Source organism: Manis javanica, chromosome 17, assembly GCF_040802235.1.
Source record: "Manis javanica isolate MJ-LG chromosome 17, MJ_LKY, whole genome shotgun sequence".
Lineage (NCBI taxonomy): Eukaryota > Metazoa > Chordata > Mammalia > Pholidota > Manidae > Manis > Manis javanica.
The window spans coordinates 35,537,684-35,556,063 of record NC_133172.1 but is presented as its reverse complement, the minus strand read 5'-3'; the positions used below and the strand labels follow the sequence as shown (position 1 = coordinate 35,556,063).

Below are 18,380 nucleotides of genomic sequence, written 5' to 3'. Positions count from 1 at the left end.
ACAAGGCTTTTTGACACTTGAAGACAAAAGCCGCTTTCCATTTATTAAGATGACTTCCTACTGTGTGGGGCTGTTCTTTACCTCATAATTAAAATAGCACCTGAACAGGACCATCTGTGAGCATGGATTAAGCTTTTATAAAATGTGAGTATCCTTTTTTTCTGCCAAATGCCTCTAAACTCATACATATTTTGTGTGATATACCTCCCCCCAACAAAAAATACATGCTTAAATAAACTATTACTCTTGGAGAAAAAAATAAAAAAGGAAAAGGAAAATAGTCAGGAAAACATTTTGCTCTTCACCACAAACTTCCATGCATCAATAAAATCAATAAATTAATGTACCATTCTGTAAATTTGTTCAAAGGATAAGTGAACTGTCAGTCTTCACTTTCTCTTTCTAGGATTCTGTCAATTTATGGCAACCCAGAGACACAGTTTGCCATTTAATTTTCCTCTTCCTTTTTCAAATACGCACATTTTGGAAAAGACATTATTTATACAAAAAGCTGCCAAGACATTGGGTTACGATAGATTTGAACATACAGACTATTTCACAAGCCAGTCTTACTTAACCAAAACAAAGTCTCTTTGGGAGTTATTTTTTGCACAAACTGCAAATCCATAAATACAGAGATTATAAACACTGATACAGAAATTTCTTCTAGTGGGTTTTCTGACCTGATGTTAACTTTGCATTAGGAATTCATGTTTCTTTGAAAATGTTGGCTTACTTTAGTGAAAGGGTTCCTTTGGTACAGTTGGGGCTGTGATGTCAACCTGGCTCCATTCTAACAACCCTTACGAAAAGTATTTACAATGAAATTTAACCACGCATGCGTAACAGCTGACTTTCGTGGCAGCCAAGGTTTAAAGCTCTTTTTATTAAATGAAAGAAATTGTTTTTATATTTTCCTCTTCTCCAGAAGATCAAACCTACATGTACTGAACAACTTTCCAAACCACACCTCCATGTGGCCATCAGTCTGGATCAGTGAGACTAAAAGATTATTCTGACCACATGACATCTTTGTACCATGAAAGAACAGCTGGGTTTCCCCATGGAAGAGCCAGGAATAAGGCATAAACTCAAGGCTGTACCTGGGGAGATGGTGATCACTGGCAATGGAGTCCCTGTTCTTCCTTACTGAGAATCAAACCATCATATTAGAAATTGACATTTTTGCAGGCACCCTTTTTATGGTGACAATGGTCACCACATACACCTCATTCACTTCCAAAAATTCTCACATGCTTTCTCTGTAAAAGGAAAGATGAAAATACTACCAAGGTAAAGGCAAAAAATATACACAAATATTTCCTGCAAGGAAGAACTACACAGAGTAGAACAACGCTACCCGGCCCTAGAAGGTGGTGCCCAGATTGCATTCTAGTCTCCTACCCTGGGTCACTGCCTCTGTTCTTCAGAAGTGTGAGAAGGTTGAGAAGATTTGTCATTCAAAGCAGGCAGGACGTCCATTCTGTGTCAGGATCCTACTCCTACCATCTAGACTCCAGACATGCATTGATTAGCCTGAATAACAAGTACAGATATTTGAATTACTGCCAACATTTAGACAGGAGCCTTCATAAGCATGTACACACAATCTGAATTTTTCACTTCTCTTGAAAGTGTAGAGGACCTAGTAACATGGATCTGGCCTCTTTGCAAGGCCTCATAGCTGCTGCCCACTGCCAAGGGTGTGAACTTCCCTCAAGTCCACCTATATGCTTTCATTAATCTAGGTTATCTGCCAGGCCCTATGGATATCTGAGTTTGCAACCTCTTGCCTGAATTCACTCGAGAACTCACAAATATCCAGGTATCAAGCTGTGAGCATCAAGTGCTCCGAAGAACACTTGCTTGAGAAAGCTCAGTGCTTCTTTAGGCACAATTTCACCATTCCATGCACCCACCTGATCCCTCAACAACAGGTCTCATTCTCTCAGTTATGCAGCCCAGGAGTAATGGTCTGAGCTGCCCTTGACACAAAGGCCAGCACTGGTGTGAACTGTTTACTGAGAAAGTGAAGTCATATCTACCAGGCAGGCTGGTGTAGGGCTGGGTGTGAACTCCAGGAAGCATGGTTAGACAAGTAAGAAATGCTCTGAAATACACAGGGAGAGACCACCAGCTCAGGGACGGCCACTCTGCAATGCGGAGCCTTCAACCCGCCCCCCGGCCGGGGTATGCTCCCCACAAACTCGCACTGAGATTTATACATGCAGGTTCTTTCTTAACATGCCCTCTCTGACTCTTCTGCCACAGCCTTTTTCAAATGCTGCTGGAGGAAGCTGTGCTTCATACAGCTCCCAATTCTCAGAGGCCCCCTCAAAGCTCTTAAAGCGAGCAGAACAGGCAGAATTTCAAATGAAGAACCAACAGCAGAAAGATCATTTACAGTAACTATACAAACAAGCTAAATGAAAGACTTGTGTTCAGTCATTAAAAATAATAATGCTAAAGCCCCAGGGCCGAAATGTAAAGCTTACACTTCGGGTGAGGAAAAAAAAGGAGTGTGTTTATTATCCCAATAAGATAACCTGCTAATTTATTTAGTAGGCAATTTTCGAGTACCTTCGTTCACAGTGAAATCTCACATTATCTGATTATATGAAAAATAACCATGACAAATAAAATACTCACTTAAGCCCACGGCTTCTGCAAGACAGAAACCGCCAGGTGAGAGGCCCTCACGGGGCTGTTGGAAGGTGCACCCCCCCGCCTCCTCTGGCAGCCCCCTGCCCCAAACCCACAGTCAGTTATAGAGTTATCTCTCACACTTTGCAGATGATGCCTAACATCATGACAACAGAGAAGAGGAAAGGTCTCCGGACCTGCTACCTACCACAAGTTTCTGTAAAGTAATGAATACAGACAGCTCGGGGACCATCCACCTGCGCTGCCTGCCTCCTCCTGCCTGCAAAGTGAATCCACCAGGGATTGGCAGAAGGTACTTGTCTGACAGGGCCAGGACAGCCTTTCTCCTCAGTGACAGCCTGGGCCTACCCTCTTAAACTTGACCCACCGTAATTCCTTCACAACGCAGCAGCGAAGCAGCTGACAGTAGCAGCTGCAGCTCCTAAGCGAGATGGATGGAATTTTCATAACTAGTTCCCCAAGTTACATTTTACCTTCACGATAATTTATGAGCTGCTCTGGAGCCTTGAAGAGACAATATGCTTGCCATAAAATTAACTGTAACAGTCTTGTAGGTTATAATTAACACTGGGAGGGTAGCACCAACTGGATGAAACACATGGCATAATTGATGGTGAAACTGGAAATGAAGCAAGCTAACAGTATCATTATTGTACACACTGCCTTTAGCAAAGCCCGTGCTTCCCGAGGTTAATTATTATCACCTTCCAGGGCCCAGGTTCTAGGAGGGAAAAGGCCAATGCTGGGCAGGGGGTGGAGGTTTGGCTGGCAAGGCCACAGGGCACCTGGACAGATACAGAGGCTGTCGGCAGTCTGGGAAGAGAGGCATGCTGAACAAGAGCCACGCCAAGCATCTGGCACAGTGCTTCCTGGAGTTCACACTGAGCCCCACATCAGCCTGCCTGGTAGACATGACTTCATTTTCTCAGTAAATAGCATCTTTTTTTCAGGGATGAAAAACATACAGATAAAAAGGAGAAAATCGGGACTTCCAAGATCCCCTTCAAAGGCTTATGAGAGTTTATTTAGAGTACAATAGAATGGAAGCATTTCAACTTAACATGGGCAAAGGTTAGTAAAAATTTAAGATGGTCTGCTAACCCCAAAGGTTTATAAAACTGAAGGCACCTCCTGAGCACCCTGTCCACAGGATAGTATGGAGAGAAAGCTCATCAGAAAGTTGTATGAATCACTCCCATCTTGGAAAAGAAACACTACACTATTCCCTTTATGCACGCCTGCTCAATACCCTAAAAATACTGAAAATTCTAAACACACTGGAATCACTCATACCATTTTAATAAGTAATGTTAAGGTGATGAGTCTATTTTTGTTTTTGAACTTGTTTGTTGTCCTAGGACAAGATACTGAAAATCATTCTGATAAATGATACAACAGTGTCCCCTACAGGCCAACAGACAGGTTCCTACCCCTAACCCCCATTACTTCATAAACTAAAAGCCGGTTAAACTTTTATCTATAACCTGGAATATATATTACAGAGTCAATGTGTAGAATACACTGGAGACATACCAAGATAGGATAAAATTACTACTCTTCATGTGTGGTAAATTGTTTCCTAGATATAAACATACTGTACAGCTGGTGATTAACCCATCACAAAGGAGATAAATGCTACCCATTCACCTTAAGGGAGCACCCTCAAATCAGCCTGGACGAACCCAGCCCTGAAACTACTCCACTTAGAGGACTTACAGATTCTTGGAGGCTAATCTTTGAAGTTCTCATCTGCACCCCCACTCTCCCATCTTCGGAAAGATTGTAACCAACAGGAAAGAAATGGCATAGGTATAAAGGTAGTGACTTCCCTTTAAAAGATTTATGGTAAAGAGATTTATAAGGCATGACCTGGAAACTGTTACACACAGGGACGCACCCACAACCAAAAAGTGTGAAATACCTTTAGGTACCAGAGGAAACAAACCTTTACAGATATACACCCATCCTACCTCCACACTGGGAAGGATTCCAAAAAGTCTCTAGGCCTATATCATGAAATCCAAGTCAAAGTACTGGGTGAACACAGGCATGGTGACAAGAAGGAAAGCCTTGTACACTTGCAGCAGCCACACAGTGTCGGTCAGAGCTGGGCTGTCTTGGCTCCCATTCCGCCTCCACTACTTACTAGCTGTGTTGGCTTAGACAAGTTACTCTGCTTCTCTGTGCCTTCATTTTCTCACCTCGTCAAGCGTTTAAAGTTCTGGTACTTAGTGTTCTCAATAAATGTTAGCCGCTATTACTGCCAAAATTAGTGCAATTGCAGATTTCAAGGAGAGTGGAGGAGGGGTGACACCATCGGGAGTAACACCTCCCCTATCTTCTACTGCTCCCCAGGACCTAACTTACAGAGCTGTACCTTGTCAGAGCTGGAAGGTGCCTCTAAAGTCACCTGGATCAAGCCACTTCTTTTTTGGATGAAGTGATCCAGAGTGTCCGTGACATGCCAGCTGGAGATAGGATTCAAACCGGAGTTCAGGCCTCTGTCAATTCCTTTTGACAGTGCTCAGCACAGGGCCTGGCATGGGATGAGTTCTTCCCTGTACCAATCCAGCAGGCCCCTACCCCGAGGCCAGGATTTTACACAGGGATACTCTCCCAAAGGATAGGCCATTTTGGATGAGTATAGTTGAGTTTATTCTTGACTTTTTTGTTGTGATCTGAAGGTTGTTTTTATTGAATACCTACCATGTTACTGGTACTTGGCTCTAGGTGTTTTACATCGAAGTCCTTAATCAGCCCTATGAAATAGGTTCGTTATCTCCAAGGCAAGTTACAAATGAGAAAATTGAGATTCAGAGGGGTTAAGTAACCTGCCTAGTTACAACCTCTAATTGTAACTTTCCTGGAATTATAGAAGCAGATCTAAGATTCAAACCCAGGAAACCTGACTCAGAATCTATGCTCCCAACCTCTATGCCATATTAAGGAAATTTATTCTGAAAGAAATCATTCCCCTCCACCATTTAATATAGAGAACTAGGTCCCTGTGGAGGGAATGTAGCCCAGATTTTATCCTATGACCTATCACATATAGATTTCTTCCCATTTCTGACTCGTATTCGGAGACAAACAGCTAGCTACCCACTTGAAGCAAACACATTTCACAATGGAGTAGTGCTCCCCATAATGGCTGAGAACACACAAGGAGAGCCGAGGAGGGACACTTCAGGAGAACCTGCTGCTTTCTACCCTGGGAAAAGACTTCCCCCAGATTCCCGACTTAATCTCTTTCAGAGCATTTATTATACTATATTGTACAATATATTTCCCCTAGTCAAGTGTTACTCATCTCTATAGCCTCAGGGCCCACAATAATGCCTGGTATCAGGTAGGCACTAGATAAATATTTGCTGAATCAATGTATGACTAGCAGCTTACTCCAGTAACCATTATCACACGTAATCCCCCAATACCTGTAAAACAGGTACAGCCTCGCCAGCACTCTCTTAGGAGACATTTGTCAATATCATGTAGCCTGAACTTGGGCTTTTCTTAAAGTGAAAACCTTTCAGGCAACACATTTTTTTGAAAAGTCACTAGGAACAAGGGTACAGGTTATCTACCGAGAAATAAATGTTGTAGACTCCCCGGGACAGTGGTCCTCCGAACACTGGTATTCCATGAATAGCTCACAAACATGACCCACCGGAACTGCACATTTTATAATAAGTGATAATTTTATGATGAAGATGAGAAAACAAAATTTTGTATCGTTATGTCAACTGAATGACTATAATTTGGTTCTACTGAGTGTTGCTGAATATGCAGGACATGGCAACTACATACGTTTTTCCAAAGAAATCCTCAGAGTTCCACTTAGGAAAACAGTTCTTGTCTGTCATTCTACTAGAATGTAAGCTCCATGAGAGAAGAATTTCCAACAGTGTTGTGCACAGCTGTATTTCCAGCACCTAGAACAGTGCTTGGCCAACAGCAGGCACTACTTAACAAGTATTCACTGAATAAATAAATGAATGAGTCAATGTTTTCTCAAACAGTTGAAGAAGCACCGCTTTTAAGAAACAGCCAGCAACCAATCACAGAAACTTGCCAGGAGCAGAGCTCATACTGAAGCCTACGTGTTGATTTTATAAATAAGATGCACAGAAGTCAATTGGCTTTTGTCCCCCATAAAACTGTTCAAATAATGACAGTAACAATGGTAATAACATTAACAACTTGCCTCTTTAAGATAAGTTGCTGTGCCTTAGAAAAAAAGGTAACCCTATCCCTAGACTCATTTAATCCTTGCTCTAAATTTATACAATGTTTCAGTTCCTACACATTTATGAGGAAGTTTTATGGAGTTATCAGGTTTTATGGAGTAATCTGGTTCAGAGACACAAAGGACCTTCTTCTGCTACTGGCAGCAGAAAGCAGAGATTGCAATTATTAAAGGACATGGGACAGATGCATTAAAAAAGAAAGACATTGGTGGCAACTAGCACGCCAGAGCGCATTCCCGCCCTGGAATCTCCTTCGTTTATTCCTAATGGCCCCCCATCCTAAACAATTGCAGTGACAGCTACTGAATTGTAGATGCCACAACCTCTAGTTACCAACTAACTCTGCCAGAAGCAGCAGCCACTCTCTTTAGCATGAATGATAGCTGTTGACATGGCCACATGACTCAGTCCTGTCTCAGAAGGTAACTCCGTCAGTCTCATGATTCCATAACCCATTCCTAAAGCTAGCAGTTCCACTCCTGTGACCTGGGGAAGAAAACAGATTCTGGTCCAATGGCCAAGTCACCAAAGCTGACGCTTATCACTGCACTGGTTATCATTAAAGCCACACCAGGACGTCGGCAGGTATCCAGCAAATAGCAGCTGCTTGGAGCCTCTGCTCTGCCCTTCCTGGTCTGAAACCCGTCCTCTTTCTCAGAGGAATGCCCATTGGTGGCCTTTCCCCTTTCCATTCTTCCTTTCCTCATCCAGTTCTATTTCACTTCCAGGAAGGGCAGGGGATCAGAAACGGCTCCCCCAGGGATGAGCCCACGTCTTCTTGTCCTAGTCCCAGCTCAGTTCCATGGTATTCACTTCTGGGCTCTTCCCCACAGCCTATGCACTCAGCACCCTTCCTCCCTTATGCTGGAAGCAAGGGCCAGGGTGCAGTCTTGGGACTTAAACACCAGAGGACTCCTATCAGAGTTACATTACATCCAATTTCAAGGTTTCCATCTGTGGCAAGGTTAGATGAATACATACCAAGGAGCAACAGGCTAGTATCTAAAAACAACAGGCCAGTATCTCAAATGGTCATTACTCTTTAAAATTAAGAAGAAGCAGAAAGTACTTATAAATGCAGAAATGTGCTGAGAGGAAAGCTATTTTATTCAGAAAGCCACAAATAAATTTGAGTGCCAGGCACCATTCCAGATGCGGGGGATATCTGGTGAACAGGCAGAGAAATCCCTGCTCATACAGGACACTGTTCAAAGGGCAGTTACATTGAGCTGGCTGCAGGTCTTACGACTGGTGAACACAGACAAATACCCTACCTTCATAAGGTTTACGTTCTGGTAGGAGAGGCAAAAACATAAACTACAATAACACATGTCAGGTTACTCCTGCTAGCTGCTACCAAACTCGGAAGTTCCTTGGGAGCTGACTCCTTGCTAGGTCATCTTTCAGTTTCCTACAGTGCCTCACACACACAAAAAAAGAATGAAAATCTGAATGTTAGCCATTATATTCTTATTACCCTTCCCTCACCCTCCCCTGCCTTAAACTATAAATTATTTCAGAGTTGAAATTGTTCCATACTCATCTTGGTATTTCACACAGCAACTAGCATAGCTACTTGTAGATGATAAACCCTTAACAAACAATATTTCATTGGCAAACTGGACTGGGCCAACTTGTTGGTTCTGAGTCTAACTCAGGCCTGCCAGGAGGCAAAAGGAGAGATCAGATGGAGAAGACCTTAAATATGCTAGTCTTAGAATCAGAGTTGATCCACAGATGTAATTTACACAAACGGTTTTACTTGTACCCAGGTCAGAGTTCTGAAGCTGATTTGCTTAAAGAAGTAAATCCTATTCGTTACACCATCTAGGTTGTGACAATTAGATTCTGGAGCCCTAACAAAGATGTCCAAAGTGGAGTCACCCTGGAAGCAAGTGGTGATGGTCAGAGGCATGCAAAATAGGAAGATAGTTTAATAATAAGATAGTGTTTTACTTGCCCAGGAAAAAAATGCTAACCTGGCAGTTTTTTTTTCAGCCACCATAACTCATTATGGGGAAAGACATGTATATAAAGCCTACATCCAGATCTAGAGTTACTTTTAACTGGGAGTAGCTCTAAAAGCTTCTCTAAGAAACTGCCACAATTTTTTTATGATGTTTAAGGCCCCTGGGACTTGAATGAAGTTGTCTACTATGGAAATACAGTTAAGTTCCATTTGAGCCTAGAAATTGAGAAACTATAAGTGGATAGAGCTTCCATTTAGTCAGGCTACATTCCTATCCAGAGGGTAATGCTCAGAGGTGCAGTAATGAAAGAAATGTAAGGGTATAATAGAGGGAATAAGTAGAGAATTTCCAGAAACAAATATATAGGCCACATACAAATAAACAGAAGGCCAAGCCTATCCATGGTAATAGGGAAATGGGTACAGCGGTATTCTTATGACAGCTTCATTTGGAATTCCATGTGTTCAACAAGCCAAATACCTTTAACAGGCTCATGACCGCCTTACCACTTAAGGGGTAAGTCCTCAAGTCTGCCATGTTTTAAAATCTAATAAAAACTAATTGTCTTAAACAAGCACAGGAAAGATGTTCAACATCATTAGTCATAAGGGAAATGCAAATCAAAACCACAGTAATAACACTAGGATATCTATAAGCCAAAAAAAGTGAAAATAAGTGTTGGCAAAGTTGTGGAAAAATTGGAACCTTTGTGTACTACTGGTAGGAATTTAAAATAGTGCAGCAGATGTGGAAAACAGAGTTACCATATGACGGAGCAATCCCATTCCGAGGTGGACACTCAAAGGAACTGGTACCATGCCATCCAAAAACCTATACATGAATGTACTGAGCCACATCATTCATAATAGCCAAAAAGTGGAAACCCAAATGTCCAACAACTGATGAATGCTTAAACAAAATGCAGTGAAATGTCAGAATTGGCAAATCTATAGTCCTGTGGGATAGACAACCCATGGAGAGAAGAGGGAACTGAGAGTGGCTGTGAACAGGCACAAGGTACCAATTAGAAATGCTCTGGAACTAGATAATGGTGATGGCTGCACAGTCTTGTGAACATACTTTAAAAAAATCACTTAATCATACATTTTTAAATGATTACTTTTATGTTGCATGTAATTTTTTATTATGTGAGTTATATCTCAATTTTTAAAAACCTTGATGGTCTGACTTTCATCTTATTTTTTGTATTTGCACTTAACAAAATTTAAAGGCACTGTTCTAAAGTTTAAAAACACAGTTGATCCTAAAAGTGTTGCTCATCTCCCAGCATTCTCTTTCCCCAGCTTTCTGCTCACTGCAAATCCCCACAGACACACAGTCAGTTCAAAACCCACGATGAAAAATATGCTGACGTTAGATCATGTTAAAAGCTTTTTATTTCTATTTTAAATATAATTATTGTCTGGGTAAAGCCTGTATTATGTACACAATGTAGTTCAATGTAAGAGGTTTGCAATGGCACAGCAATTCTAGTCTTCAAAGACATCTACATTCAAATACTTTCCTTTGTGGGCTAGAGCCACATGCCCAACCTGTGGCAGTTAAGGATGGCTCCACCATTCCCCTCTCCACTGCCTTCCACTGCCTCCTTCTAGAGATGTGCTAAATTCTCATTCCCAGACACATTCTTAAATTGGCTGCTGAGCACATTCTCTCATGCACAGCATCTTGGGCACTAGTTTGCACAAAAAATATACAAAAATGCTTATTAAATAAAATCATTTTTGTTTCAGCAAGTAGAGTCATGGGATGTGCCAACTGTCTCTGAAGAAAAGCACAGAGCTTGTGAACTCAGTCACTGGTCAGAAAGCAGGGCACTCTACGTTCACAGGACCCTGGGAGAGAGCTTTAAATAGATTATTCTTACCAATTAACAGTAAGTGAATATATAGCTTGTGATCTACCCATTGTGGGCACTAATTAGCATTGCTATGATGGGTGTTTAACAAAGGAATAAAGAAAGGCACAAGCGCACACACTCAATTAACATTATGTGCTTTCTTCTTATTTTTATAGAAAACATGCAAAGTTACAGTATGAATAAAACAGTGCACAAGACACGCATACTGTTCAAAAAATGCATAATGTTCAGCAGCCAAATGCTGAAATGGATCAGTTTTTTAATAAAGCATTTTCTCTAACACTCGATTTACCTACATTCTCTAAAATGAGCAAGCAGGCAGAAATGCAGTATTTGATTCTCACTCTGACATGTTCAAGGCAAAAGAAACCCATTCCCCTCCTTAATCTGACTGCAAATAATCATTCCATAATAAACATGCCCTCAAAATTTTCAGCAATCTAGGAAAGACGCTAGGGATTTGTGTAAAATAAACAAAGGCACTGATTTTTACGAAATTTTCTTTAGAAAAACAACTCAGGCGTGGACATTGAACTGTACCTTTTCTTTAGTGCACTTTTCAAATGATAATTTCTTCCACTGTCACCATTAAATCTTAATCCATTCCAGCTCCTTGCATGGGTCATTGAGTCTATATGTACTGCTGTTATTTTAAAATGTTTCCCCTTAGTAGGGAAAGAGGGGGAGAAAAGATGTTGAGAGCCAGATGGGCCTCTTCACAGTTCATTTATCAAACCTAATACACTGGGCCCCACCCTCCACTCAGTCACTATTACGGTTAAACTTCCATATAATTTGGTAATCATTTTCATTATCAGAGAGTGACCTGAAAGCAGCCTATCTGGGGATACCCAGTCCTTGCAGCTGCTCTTTCTCTGCCTTTTCCTACAGTAGACCCTAAGAACCTCAGAGTTTATTAGCTGCAGACTGACCTTTGGGCTGCAGAGGTCAAGAAGGGGTCAGATCAGAGGGCTTGCCCAGTTCTTTAAAAGCTATAACAAGCTGTCCATCAGGCAGAGTGGACTGTATAAACAAAGCCAAGTCTTCAGAAATTCTGTACCACTTCTGTTAACACTTACCCTGCATTCACACAGCTTTTCCCGATGTACTGTGGATCACTCAACTCTGGGCAAGTGAACAGACAGCCCTAAGAAGCCTATTTGGAGAGGGCTGTTTATGGGATTACCAAGCTTGGGAAAGGAAACCCACAGCACTGAGATGTGCCTCTAGAATCTCAGGGCTGTGTGACACTGTGACAAACCCAGTTACCCCGAGTCATGCAGAATTGACACTTTCCTCAAAAAGCTAAATTACAGGGAACATATGCTTTCAGTTTAAGAGACTTCAGTGAGTCCCAAACAATGGCTCAGCTCCTGGGCTGAGAGAGATTCCAATATTTTAAAACCAAGTTACAAGTTTTGCTGAAAATATCCTCCCCAATATCATTATCACAAATGAACCTCCTGAAGTGTGGGGAAGTGGGATTACCATCAACTTCTACTAAGGTTACTAGCAGCTGCAGAGTCTCAGTTGACCTAAATTTCATGAAGTTGTACTATTCATAACGCATTCTCTAATGTGCAATATCAGGTAATTAGAGTCATCTGTACTTAACTTTCAGGAGAAAATTTCTATTATCTAATCTAACTGATCCCCTGATAGCTTTGATGAAAGTAAAATACTGTAACCTATTGCTTGGCCTTTGGCAAGCGCTAATTATTTTCTGTCAAAGCACATTTTTCCTTGTGTAATTCCAAAGTACACAATAGGCCAGTCTCTGAAACACAGGCAGCTCGCTCAGTTAGCACTGCCATGGATGTTTTATAACTTTCACCACCACATGCCTGATGGCTACTTGAGGCACTGCCTGATTCCAGACAGCCAGATGAAGCTTTGATGAGGAAAAGAAAGGTGTATGGTAACAGTCTGTTTATACAGATCATATGGATGAGTCTTTTAGATGGGTCACCAGGATGAGAAACATCAAATGGGGTGCAGCAGGGGTGGGGGAAGGATTATGGTTATTTAATACTCTGAGGACACTTTTCCTTCTGAGCTCTCAAGACACCACCCTCTTGAAATTTTCTTTCAGGTGTTTAGTTTTAAGGAGGTCTGCAGAGTGTCAGCTGGTAAGCTCTTTCTTTTCTCCTCGCCTACCACAAAGGACTTGAGAATTCTAGAGGTTATACAGTTTCAGATGCTAGACTACATCAACTTCAACGCTGGCTCCAGCTCCTGATTAAATTGTTAGCAAGAAGGGCCAGAAATGCCGGAACCAGACTTCTTTTGAACAGGCCATTTTGGCCATGTTGTCTGATGATTTGGTATATTAAGAAATTATTGTTAACAAACCAAATGCACTCAACACAAGACATCCATTCTCAGCATTTGGTCTCTGAGCTGTGCTGTCTTTGGAAGGCTGAAGAGGTGGGAGAAAGAGTTCAGGGGCATTCCTTCCTTCCTTCCTTTCTTCCTTCCTTCCTTCCTTCCTTCCTTCCTTCCTTCCTTCCTTCCTTCCTTCCTTCCTTCCTTCCTTCCTCCCTCCCTCCCTCCCTCCCTCCCTCCCTCCCTCCCTCCCTCCCTCCCTCCCTCCCTCCCTCCCTCCCTCCCTCCCTCCCTCCCTCCCTCCCTCCCTTCCTTCCTTCCTTCCTTCTTTCCTTCCTTCCTTCCTTCCTTCCTTCCTTCCTTCCTTCCTTCCTTTCTTTCTTTCTCCGTGTCCTATTTAATAAGAATCACCAGAGGGAAAAGAGAGAGGGAGAGAAACCTCTTAGATGTCCTCACATTTATTCCATTATTTTTAAAAAGAGGTATACTTTAAGGAATATACATAGTTAAATTATAATACAATGCAAATTTAAAAATTAATTAGCGTAACTTCAATTGGAAATCATTTCATTACTGCAGTTGACACTGTCGTTTACTCTAACCACACTATAAGAAAGGGGAGAAGGGGAGAATATTATCAGGAATTTTTAAATTATTGGTTCAGTGCAAGTCTGAATTCAGAAATAATACATATATTTGAAAAAGTAGCTTTCTGATACCCCATCAGAATGGAGAGTTCATACTCTTTACTGTCTCTTTTCTTGAAAAATGTTCATCTTCAGCCTTGTTCAAACAAATTTATTTTTATGATGATTCTTACTAGTAAAGCCATCAATTATTATAAATTCTATTGCATGAACTCATTTGGAGAAGATTATGGCTATCAATAAATGTTCTCAACTCCCAGGCACACAGAATTTTTAAGCATCAAATAAGAATGAGACAAAATGTAGGATGATCTTTCTGATTACTCTTACTTAGAGACAGATGATAACTCAACAATTTTTACCAACTACAAAGCCAAAGGATACCGCTCATACTTGGGGCAACTAGTTCTAACCTTCTGCCCATCAACTGTTTTTCAAGTAAGACCAGGGTAACATGATATTCGGTATGCAACAGCAATTCTGGAACACTGATGATGTGTAGCAACTTTCTACCAGTAACAGCTTTATAAGCACAGGTTAAGTCCACATGCAAAGAAACTAGGCTGAAGACAATGTCATTCCTACTTGATCAATTCTTAAAATGGGGTTGATAAATAAACTACCTTCAAGCAATCCGCCTCTGACTGAGTGATATAAGAGCACTATGTGGATTTCCTAGATATGAGCCCTAATGTTAGTCATATAGACTGTTGATTAAGGGGGCTCTTGAGCATCAGTTACTACATTGCATTATGTCCAAGATGCAAACATTTATGCTAAATGTTATACTTGGGGATAAATCACATACATGTAGAAATGACATCCCAGATCACTGCGATTAACGCAGGTCCCATGAGCAGGAGAGCTAGCTTTGGCCGAAAGCATCAGTAATTCTTCATGGCCCCTCAAATGAGAGGCACGACACCTGCCGTAACGAAGAACTTAGCCAAATACAGCTCTTGTTTTCCCAGGATAACAAGTCCCATTTCATCACAGAACTAACCTGGCATGCCACTCCCTCCGCAGGTTCTGGCGTGTGGCGAGCAAGGTGAGAATGGCAGTCAAGATTTCATTCCTTTGTTCCATGGGGATACCCTCTCTTCTAACTTCACGAAGCACAGCATTTGTCTAGAAGAAATGATCCCAAAAAAGAGAAATAAAAAGTGAAAAATTAATAATAATTTTTTTAAAAGCCCATAAGCAAATAAGGACAGTAAATCAATGGCTTTTTTATTACAGTTCCCCTGCTAACAAATCAATACAGTAAATGATGGTCAAAAATGGCCAGCATATATTTTGTATTTAATCAATGTACATGGCACATAAGGTAAACTCTAAAGCTCCATTGCCTTAAGTAACACATCAAGATACTGTGCGTTCTCTCACTCCAATTTTCTCCGAGCACCAATGATTTTTTTCTTGGGAGTTGCCTACCATGGGCTATTATTAGAAATGATTTTCATAACACTACTGTGAGTTGTTTTGCCTTTTAAAAAAAAGCCAGTTCCTGCCTTTTGCTCTGTTTCCTGACACCCAGCTGAGGCTTTCCACACTGCCTCTCTTATTTGAATCATTAATTTCTATTTCCAGCCATGTCAGTGACTTTTTTGTTTTGTTTAGGTTCATTTTCCTTGCTTGTTGTAAATCAAGATCTTGCAAAGAAAGAAACAGTAAGGACACAAAAATCAAACTGTATTATAGCTCAGTCAGTCTTCCAGCTTTGAAAATTCACTTTGTAGTTCAGATATTATGTACTGGGATTCTTTGCACAGCAGAGTTAGGATTTTGAAAAGAATCACTCACTCTATGGTCATGACTACAGTCCTTAAAAGAAATTAGGCTCACAGGTGAGGAAAACACACTCGAGCCTCTACCTAGCATTGGACAATGTCAGAGCTCACTTTTAGAAGCAGCTGACGCTCATGCGCATCGTGCCCTGCTCACTCTAATAGGCATTACACAAAACTCAAATTTCAAACTACCGTTTCAATTTTCTCTACACTCACTCCGTGCATTCTTTTTATATGCATGTATTTTAAGCACGAAAATGTATGTAACACTACAAAAACAATTAAGAAAAAAATGTGAGTAAATGTCTTTCATTTTAATCACAGAACTTTTCACCACAGACATTTACCTTCATACAACTGGAATAAAAATCTTTAGCATTTGTAAATACTGTTTTTTCATTTAAAGTTAGTGTGGCTTCTTTGGAGAAGTTCTAATCAAAGCAATTGCTAAAAGGAATGAAGTTGTTCCTTTCTCTATTCTTGTCAGTCAGTGTCTCCCCTTTCTAACTGATGCCAATACCTTCATTTACTTCAAGAGCATGCTAGTAATTTGGTTCTCATGTAACCTGAAATACTACTTCCTTATTCCTCCATAGCATTTTACAGTGTATATTTAATATCCTCATGACAACCCCAAGAAGAGGTGTGGTGAACATTTGTTTTGGCTACCTTCCATCCATATCCAGTCCCCTTTCCTGTAGGACCACCCAGACCTCCTCTTGGGGACATCTTTTACTGTATACAGTCTTAGAGGGACTGTCAACCAAAGTGCCCCATTCTCTCCCATCAAAGATGTGGGCCAGGCCAACCTTATGCTCTTTTCCAGGACTTCAGGCACTTAAGAAGAATGACAAAAAAAGGGGGAATATTTGCAGGCAATTTATCAATTTCTTTAGTTTCTACCACTCTTGGTCCTCAAAGTATTCCTGGTTTCCTGAACTTTCTGAATCCAGTCATTCTTTCTTTGGATACCTTGAGTCATGCAATGTCCTTTCAATGAAGTCCCATTTTATTCAAACTCACCAAAACCATTTCTGTTGCTTATAATAAAAAACTGTAACTGCTGCAAATGGATAGGACAGGAATTAGTGTCTCCATTATAAAGGACCCAAGATAACCTGATTAGCGCTAGCCAGGCAAAGGACTCTGATCTCTGCCTCACAGATCCAGAATTACATCTACTGTACTGGGTGATACACCCACGCAGACACTCAGTGAGCATCCAGGGCAACCACATTTTCAGCCCTTCAGCACAGAGAGAAATACTCAGTTTCTCTAGGCAATTCTACCGTATGAAGGCCAGGCTCCAAATGGCTAAAGCATGCGTTGCAAGTACCCCACTAGGGCCAGGAAGGTAACACGAATGAATTGAGCAAGGTTACCTGGGGAAGGAGGAAGGATTTAATTAAGGAAGTAAGCTTCACGAGGGCAGGGATACCTCATCTGTTTAGTTCAGGGCTGTCCCGCCAAGGCTCACATCATGATTTTTAATAGATATTCGTCAAATCAGTGAATAAAGAAAGAACTTGAAAAACAAGTATTACAAAACAGGGCAATAGCAGATTATTTTTTAAGACATTTCTGTTATATAAACTTACAAACTCATAAAATAGATAAAGTAAGAGACAGTTATGTGCTTTACCAAGGAGGTCCCATCACTTCAAAAAAGGATTCACTATAAGGTCTATTTAAATAACCAGCTTCTCTCATTCAAAGAGTCCCAAATTTATGTATAAGGTATATAATATTTAATATTTTTCTTTAAATTGACCTATATTTTAAAATGTGAAATAAATTCACTTCAAAAGAAAAATGGAAAACAAGTCATATTTGTCATGAATGAGACGATAACCAGAAAAATAGTATATTAAAAACAAAGCTATAGGCTTATTTCATTCTAAATAGCTATGATTGCTTGGAGAAGTCTCCAAGACAAAGCCTGCCCCCTCTTTGTAAAAGAGGACATGAACAAGTGGTGTAGAATGTTAAAAACAGATCAGTCTAAAAGAAGACCTCTCTGACATAATCCCTTGGATTGCAAAGGCCCTGCAGGTGTGGTTCTCACCACGTGCAGAGACCCGCAGTGCCACCTAGCATCTCCATGGGTAATAATGTGGGCCACAACCCCCACTCTGGAGACACGGCCCTCACTCACACTGCAATGGTTTTCAAACACTTCGTAGATACACCTTTTCTCCCCAAATGTATTCTTACATGGAACTCATTATAAAACAAAACAAAAACTGGAGCAATTCTCTGAAGCCAGGATGGAGACCCTAGGGGCTCTTCCTTTGTCACAGGGCATCTCTTTAAAACCCTCAAAACTGTGAAACACATCTGCCAGCTTCAACCCAAGAGCATTTAAAACAGCACTCAAGTTTTTAAGTTTATACATTGCTTGCAGGAATGCAAAATACTGCTATTCTGGTAAACAGTGTGGCAGTTTTTTTTACAAAGTTAAATATATGCACTTAACATATGACACCACTCTAGGGATTTATCTAAAGAAATACAAATTATATTCACACAAAACATGTACACTAATTGTTTACAGCATCTTTATTCATAACTGCCCAAAACTGGAGAGAAACTAAATGTCCTGCGAAGGGTAAATGAATAATTGATGTATGGTGCACATCCATGCCATGGAATACTGCCCAGCAATAAAAAGGGGTGAGCAACTGATACACGCGACCATTAGGTGGATCTCAAAGTTATTATGCTGAGTGAAAGAGGCCAGTCTCCAAAGATTAAACACTGTATGATTCCATTTATTTGACATTTTGGAAAAGGCAAATACAGGGACAGACAGCAAATCAGTTATAGCCAGGGATTAGGCTGGGCAAGGGTTTATT

At 40.9% G+C, this 18,380-nt stretch overlaps 1 protein-coding gene across 3 annotated transcripts in view; it reads right to left on the bottom strand.

Annotated features, from left to right (window-relative positions):
* FTO (FTO alpha-ketoglutarate dependent dioxygenase) overlaps nucleotides 1-18,380 on the bottom strand; it is a 441,881-nt gene that overhangs the window by 140,699 nt on the left and 282,802 nt on the right. For all 3 annotated transcript variants that reach the window (XM_073225699.1, XM_073225698.1, XM_037001457.2), the window contains one exon: nucleotides 14,739-14,863. In XM_073225699.1, the coding sequence (XP_073081800.1) occupies nucleotides 14,739-14,863 (125 nt within the window). The remainder of the gene's footprint in view (nucleotides 1-14,738; nucleotides 14,864-18,380) is intronic.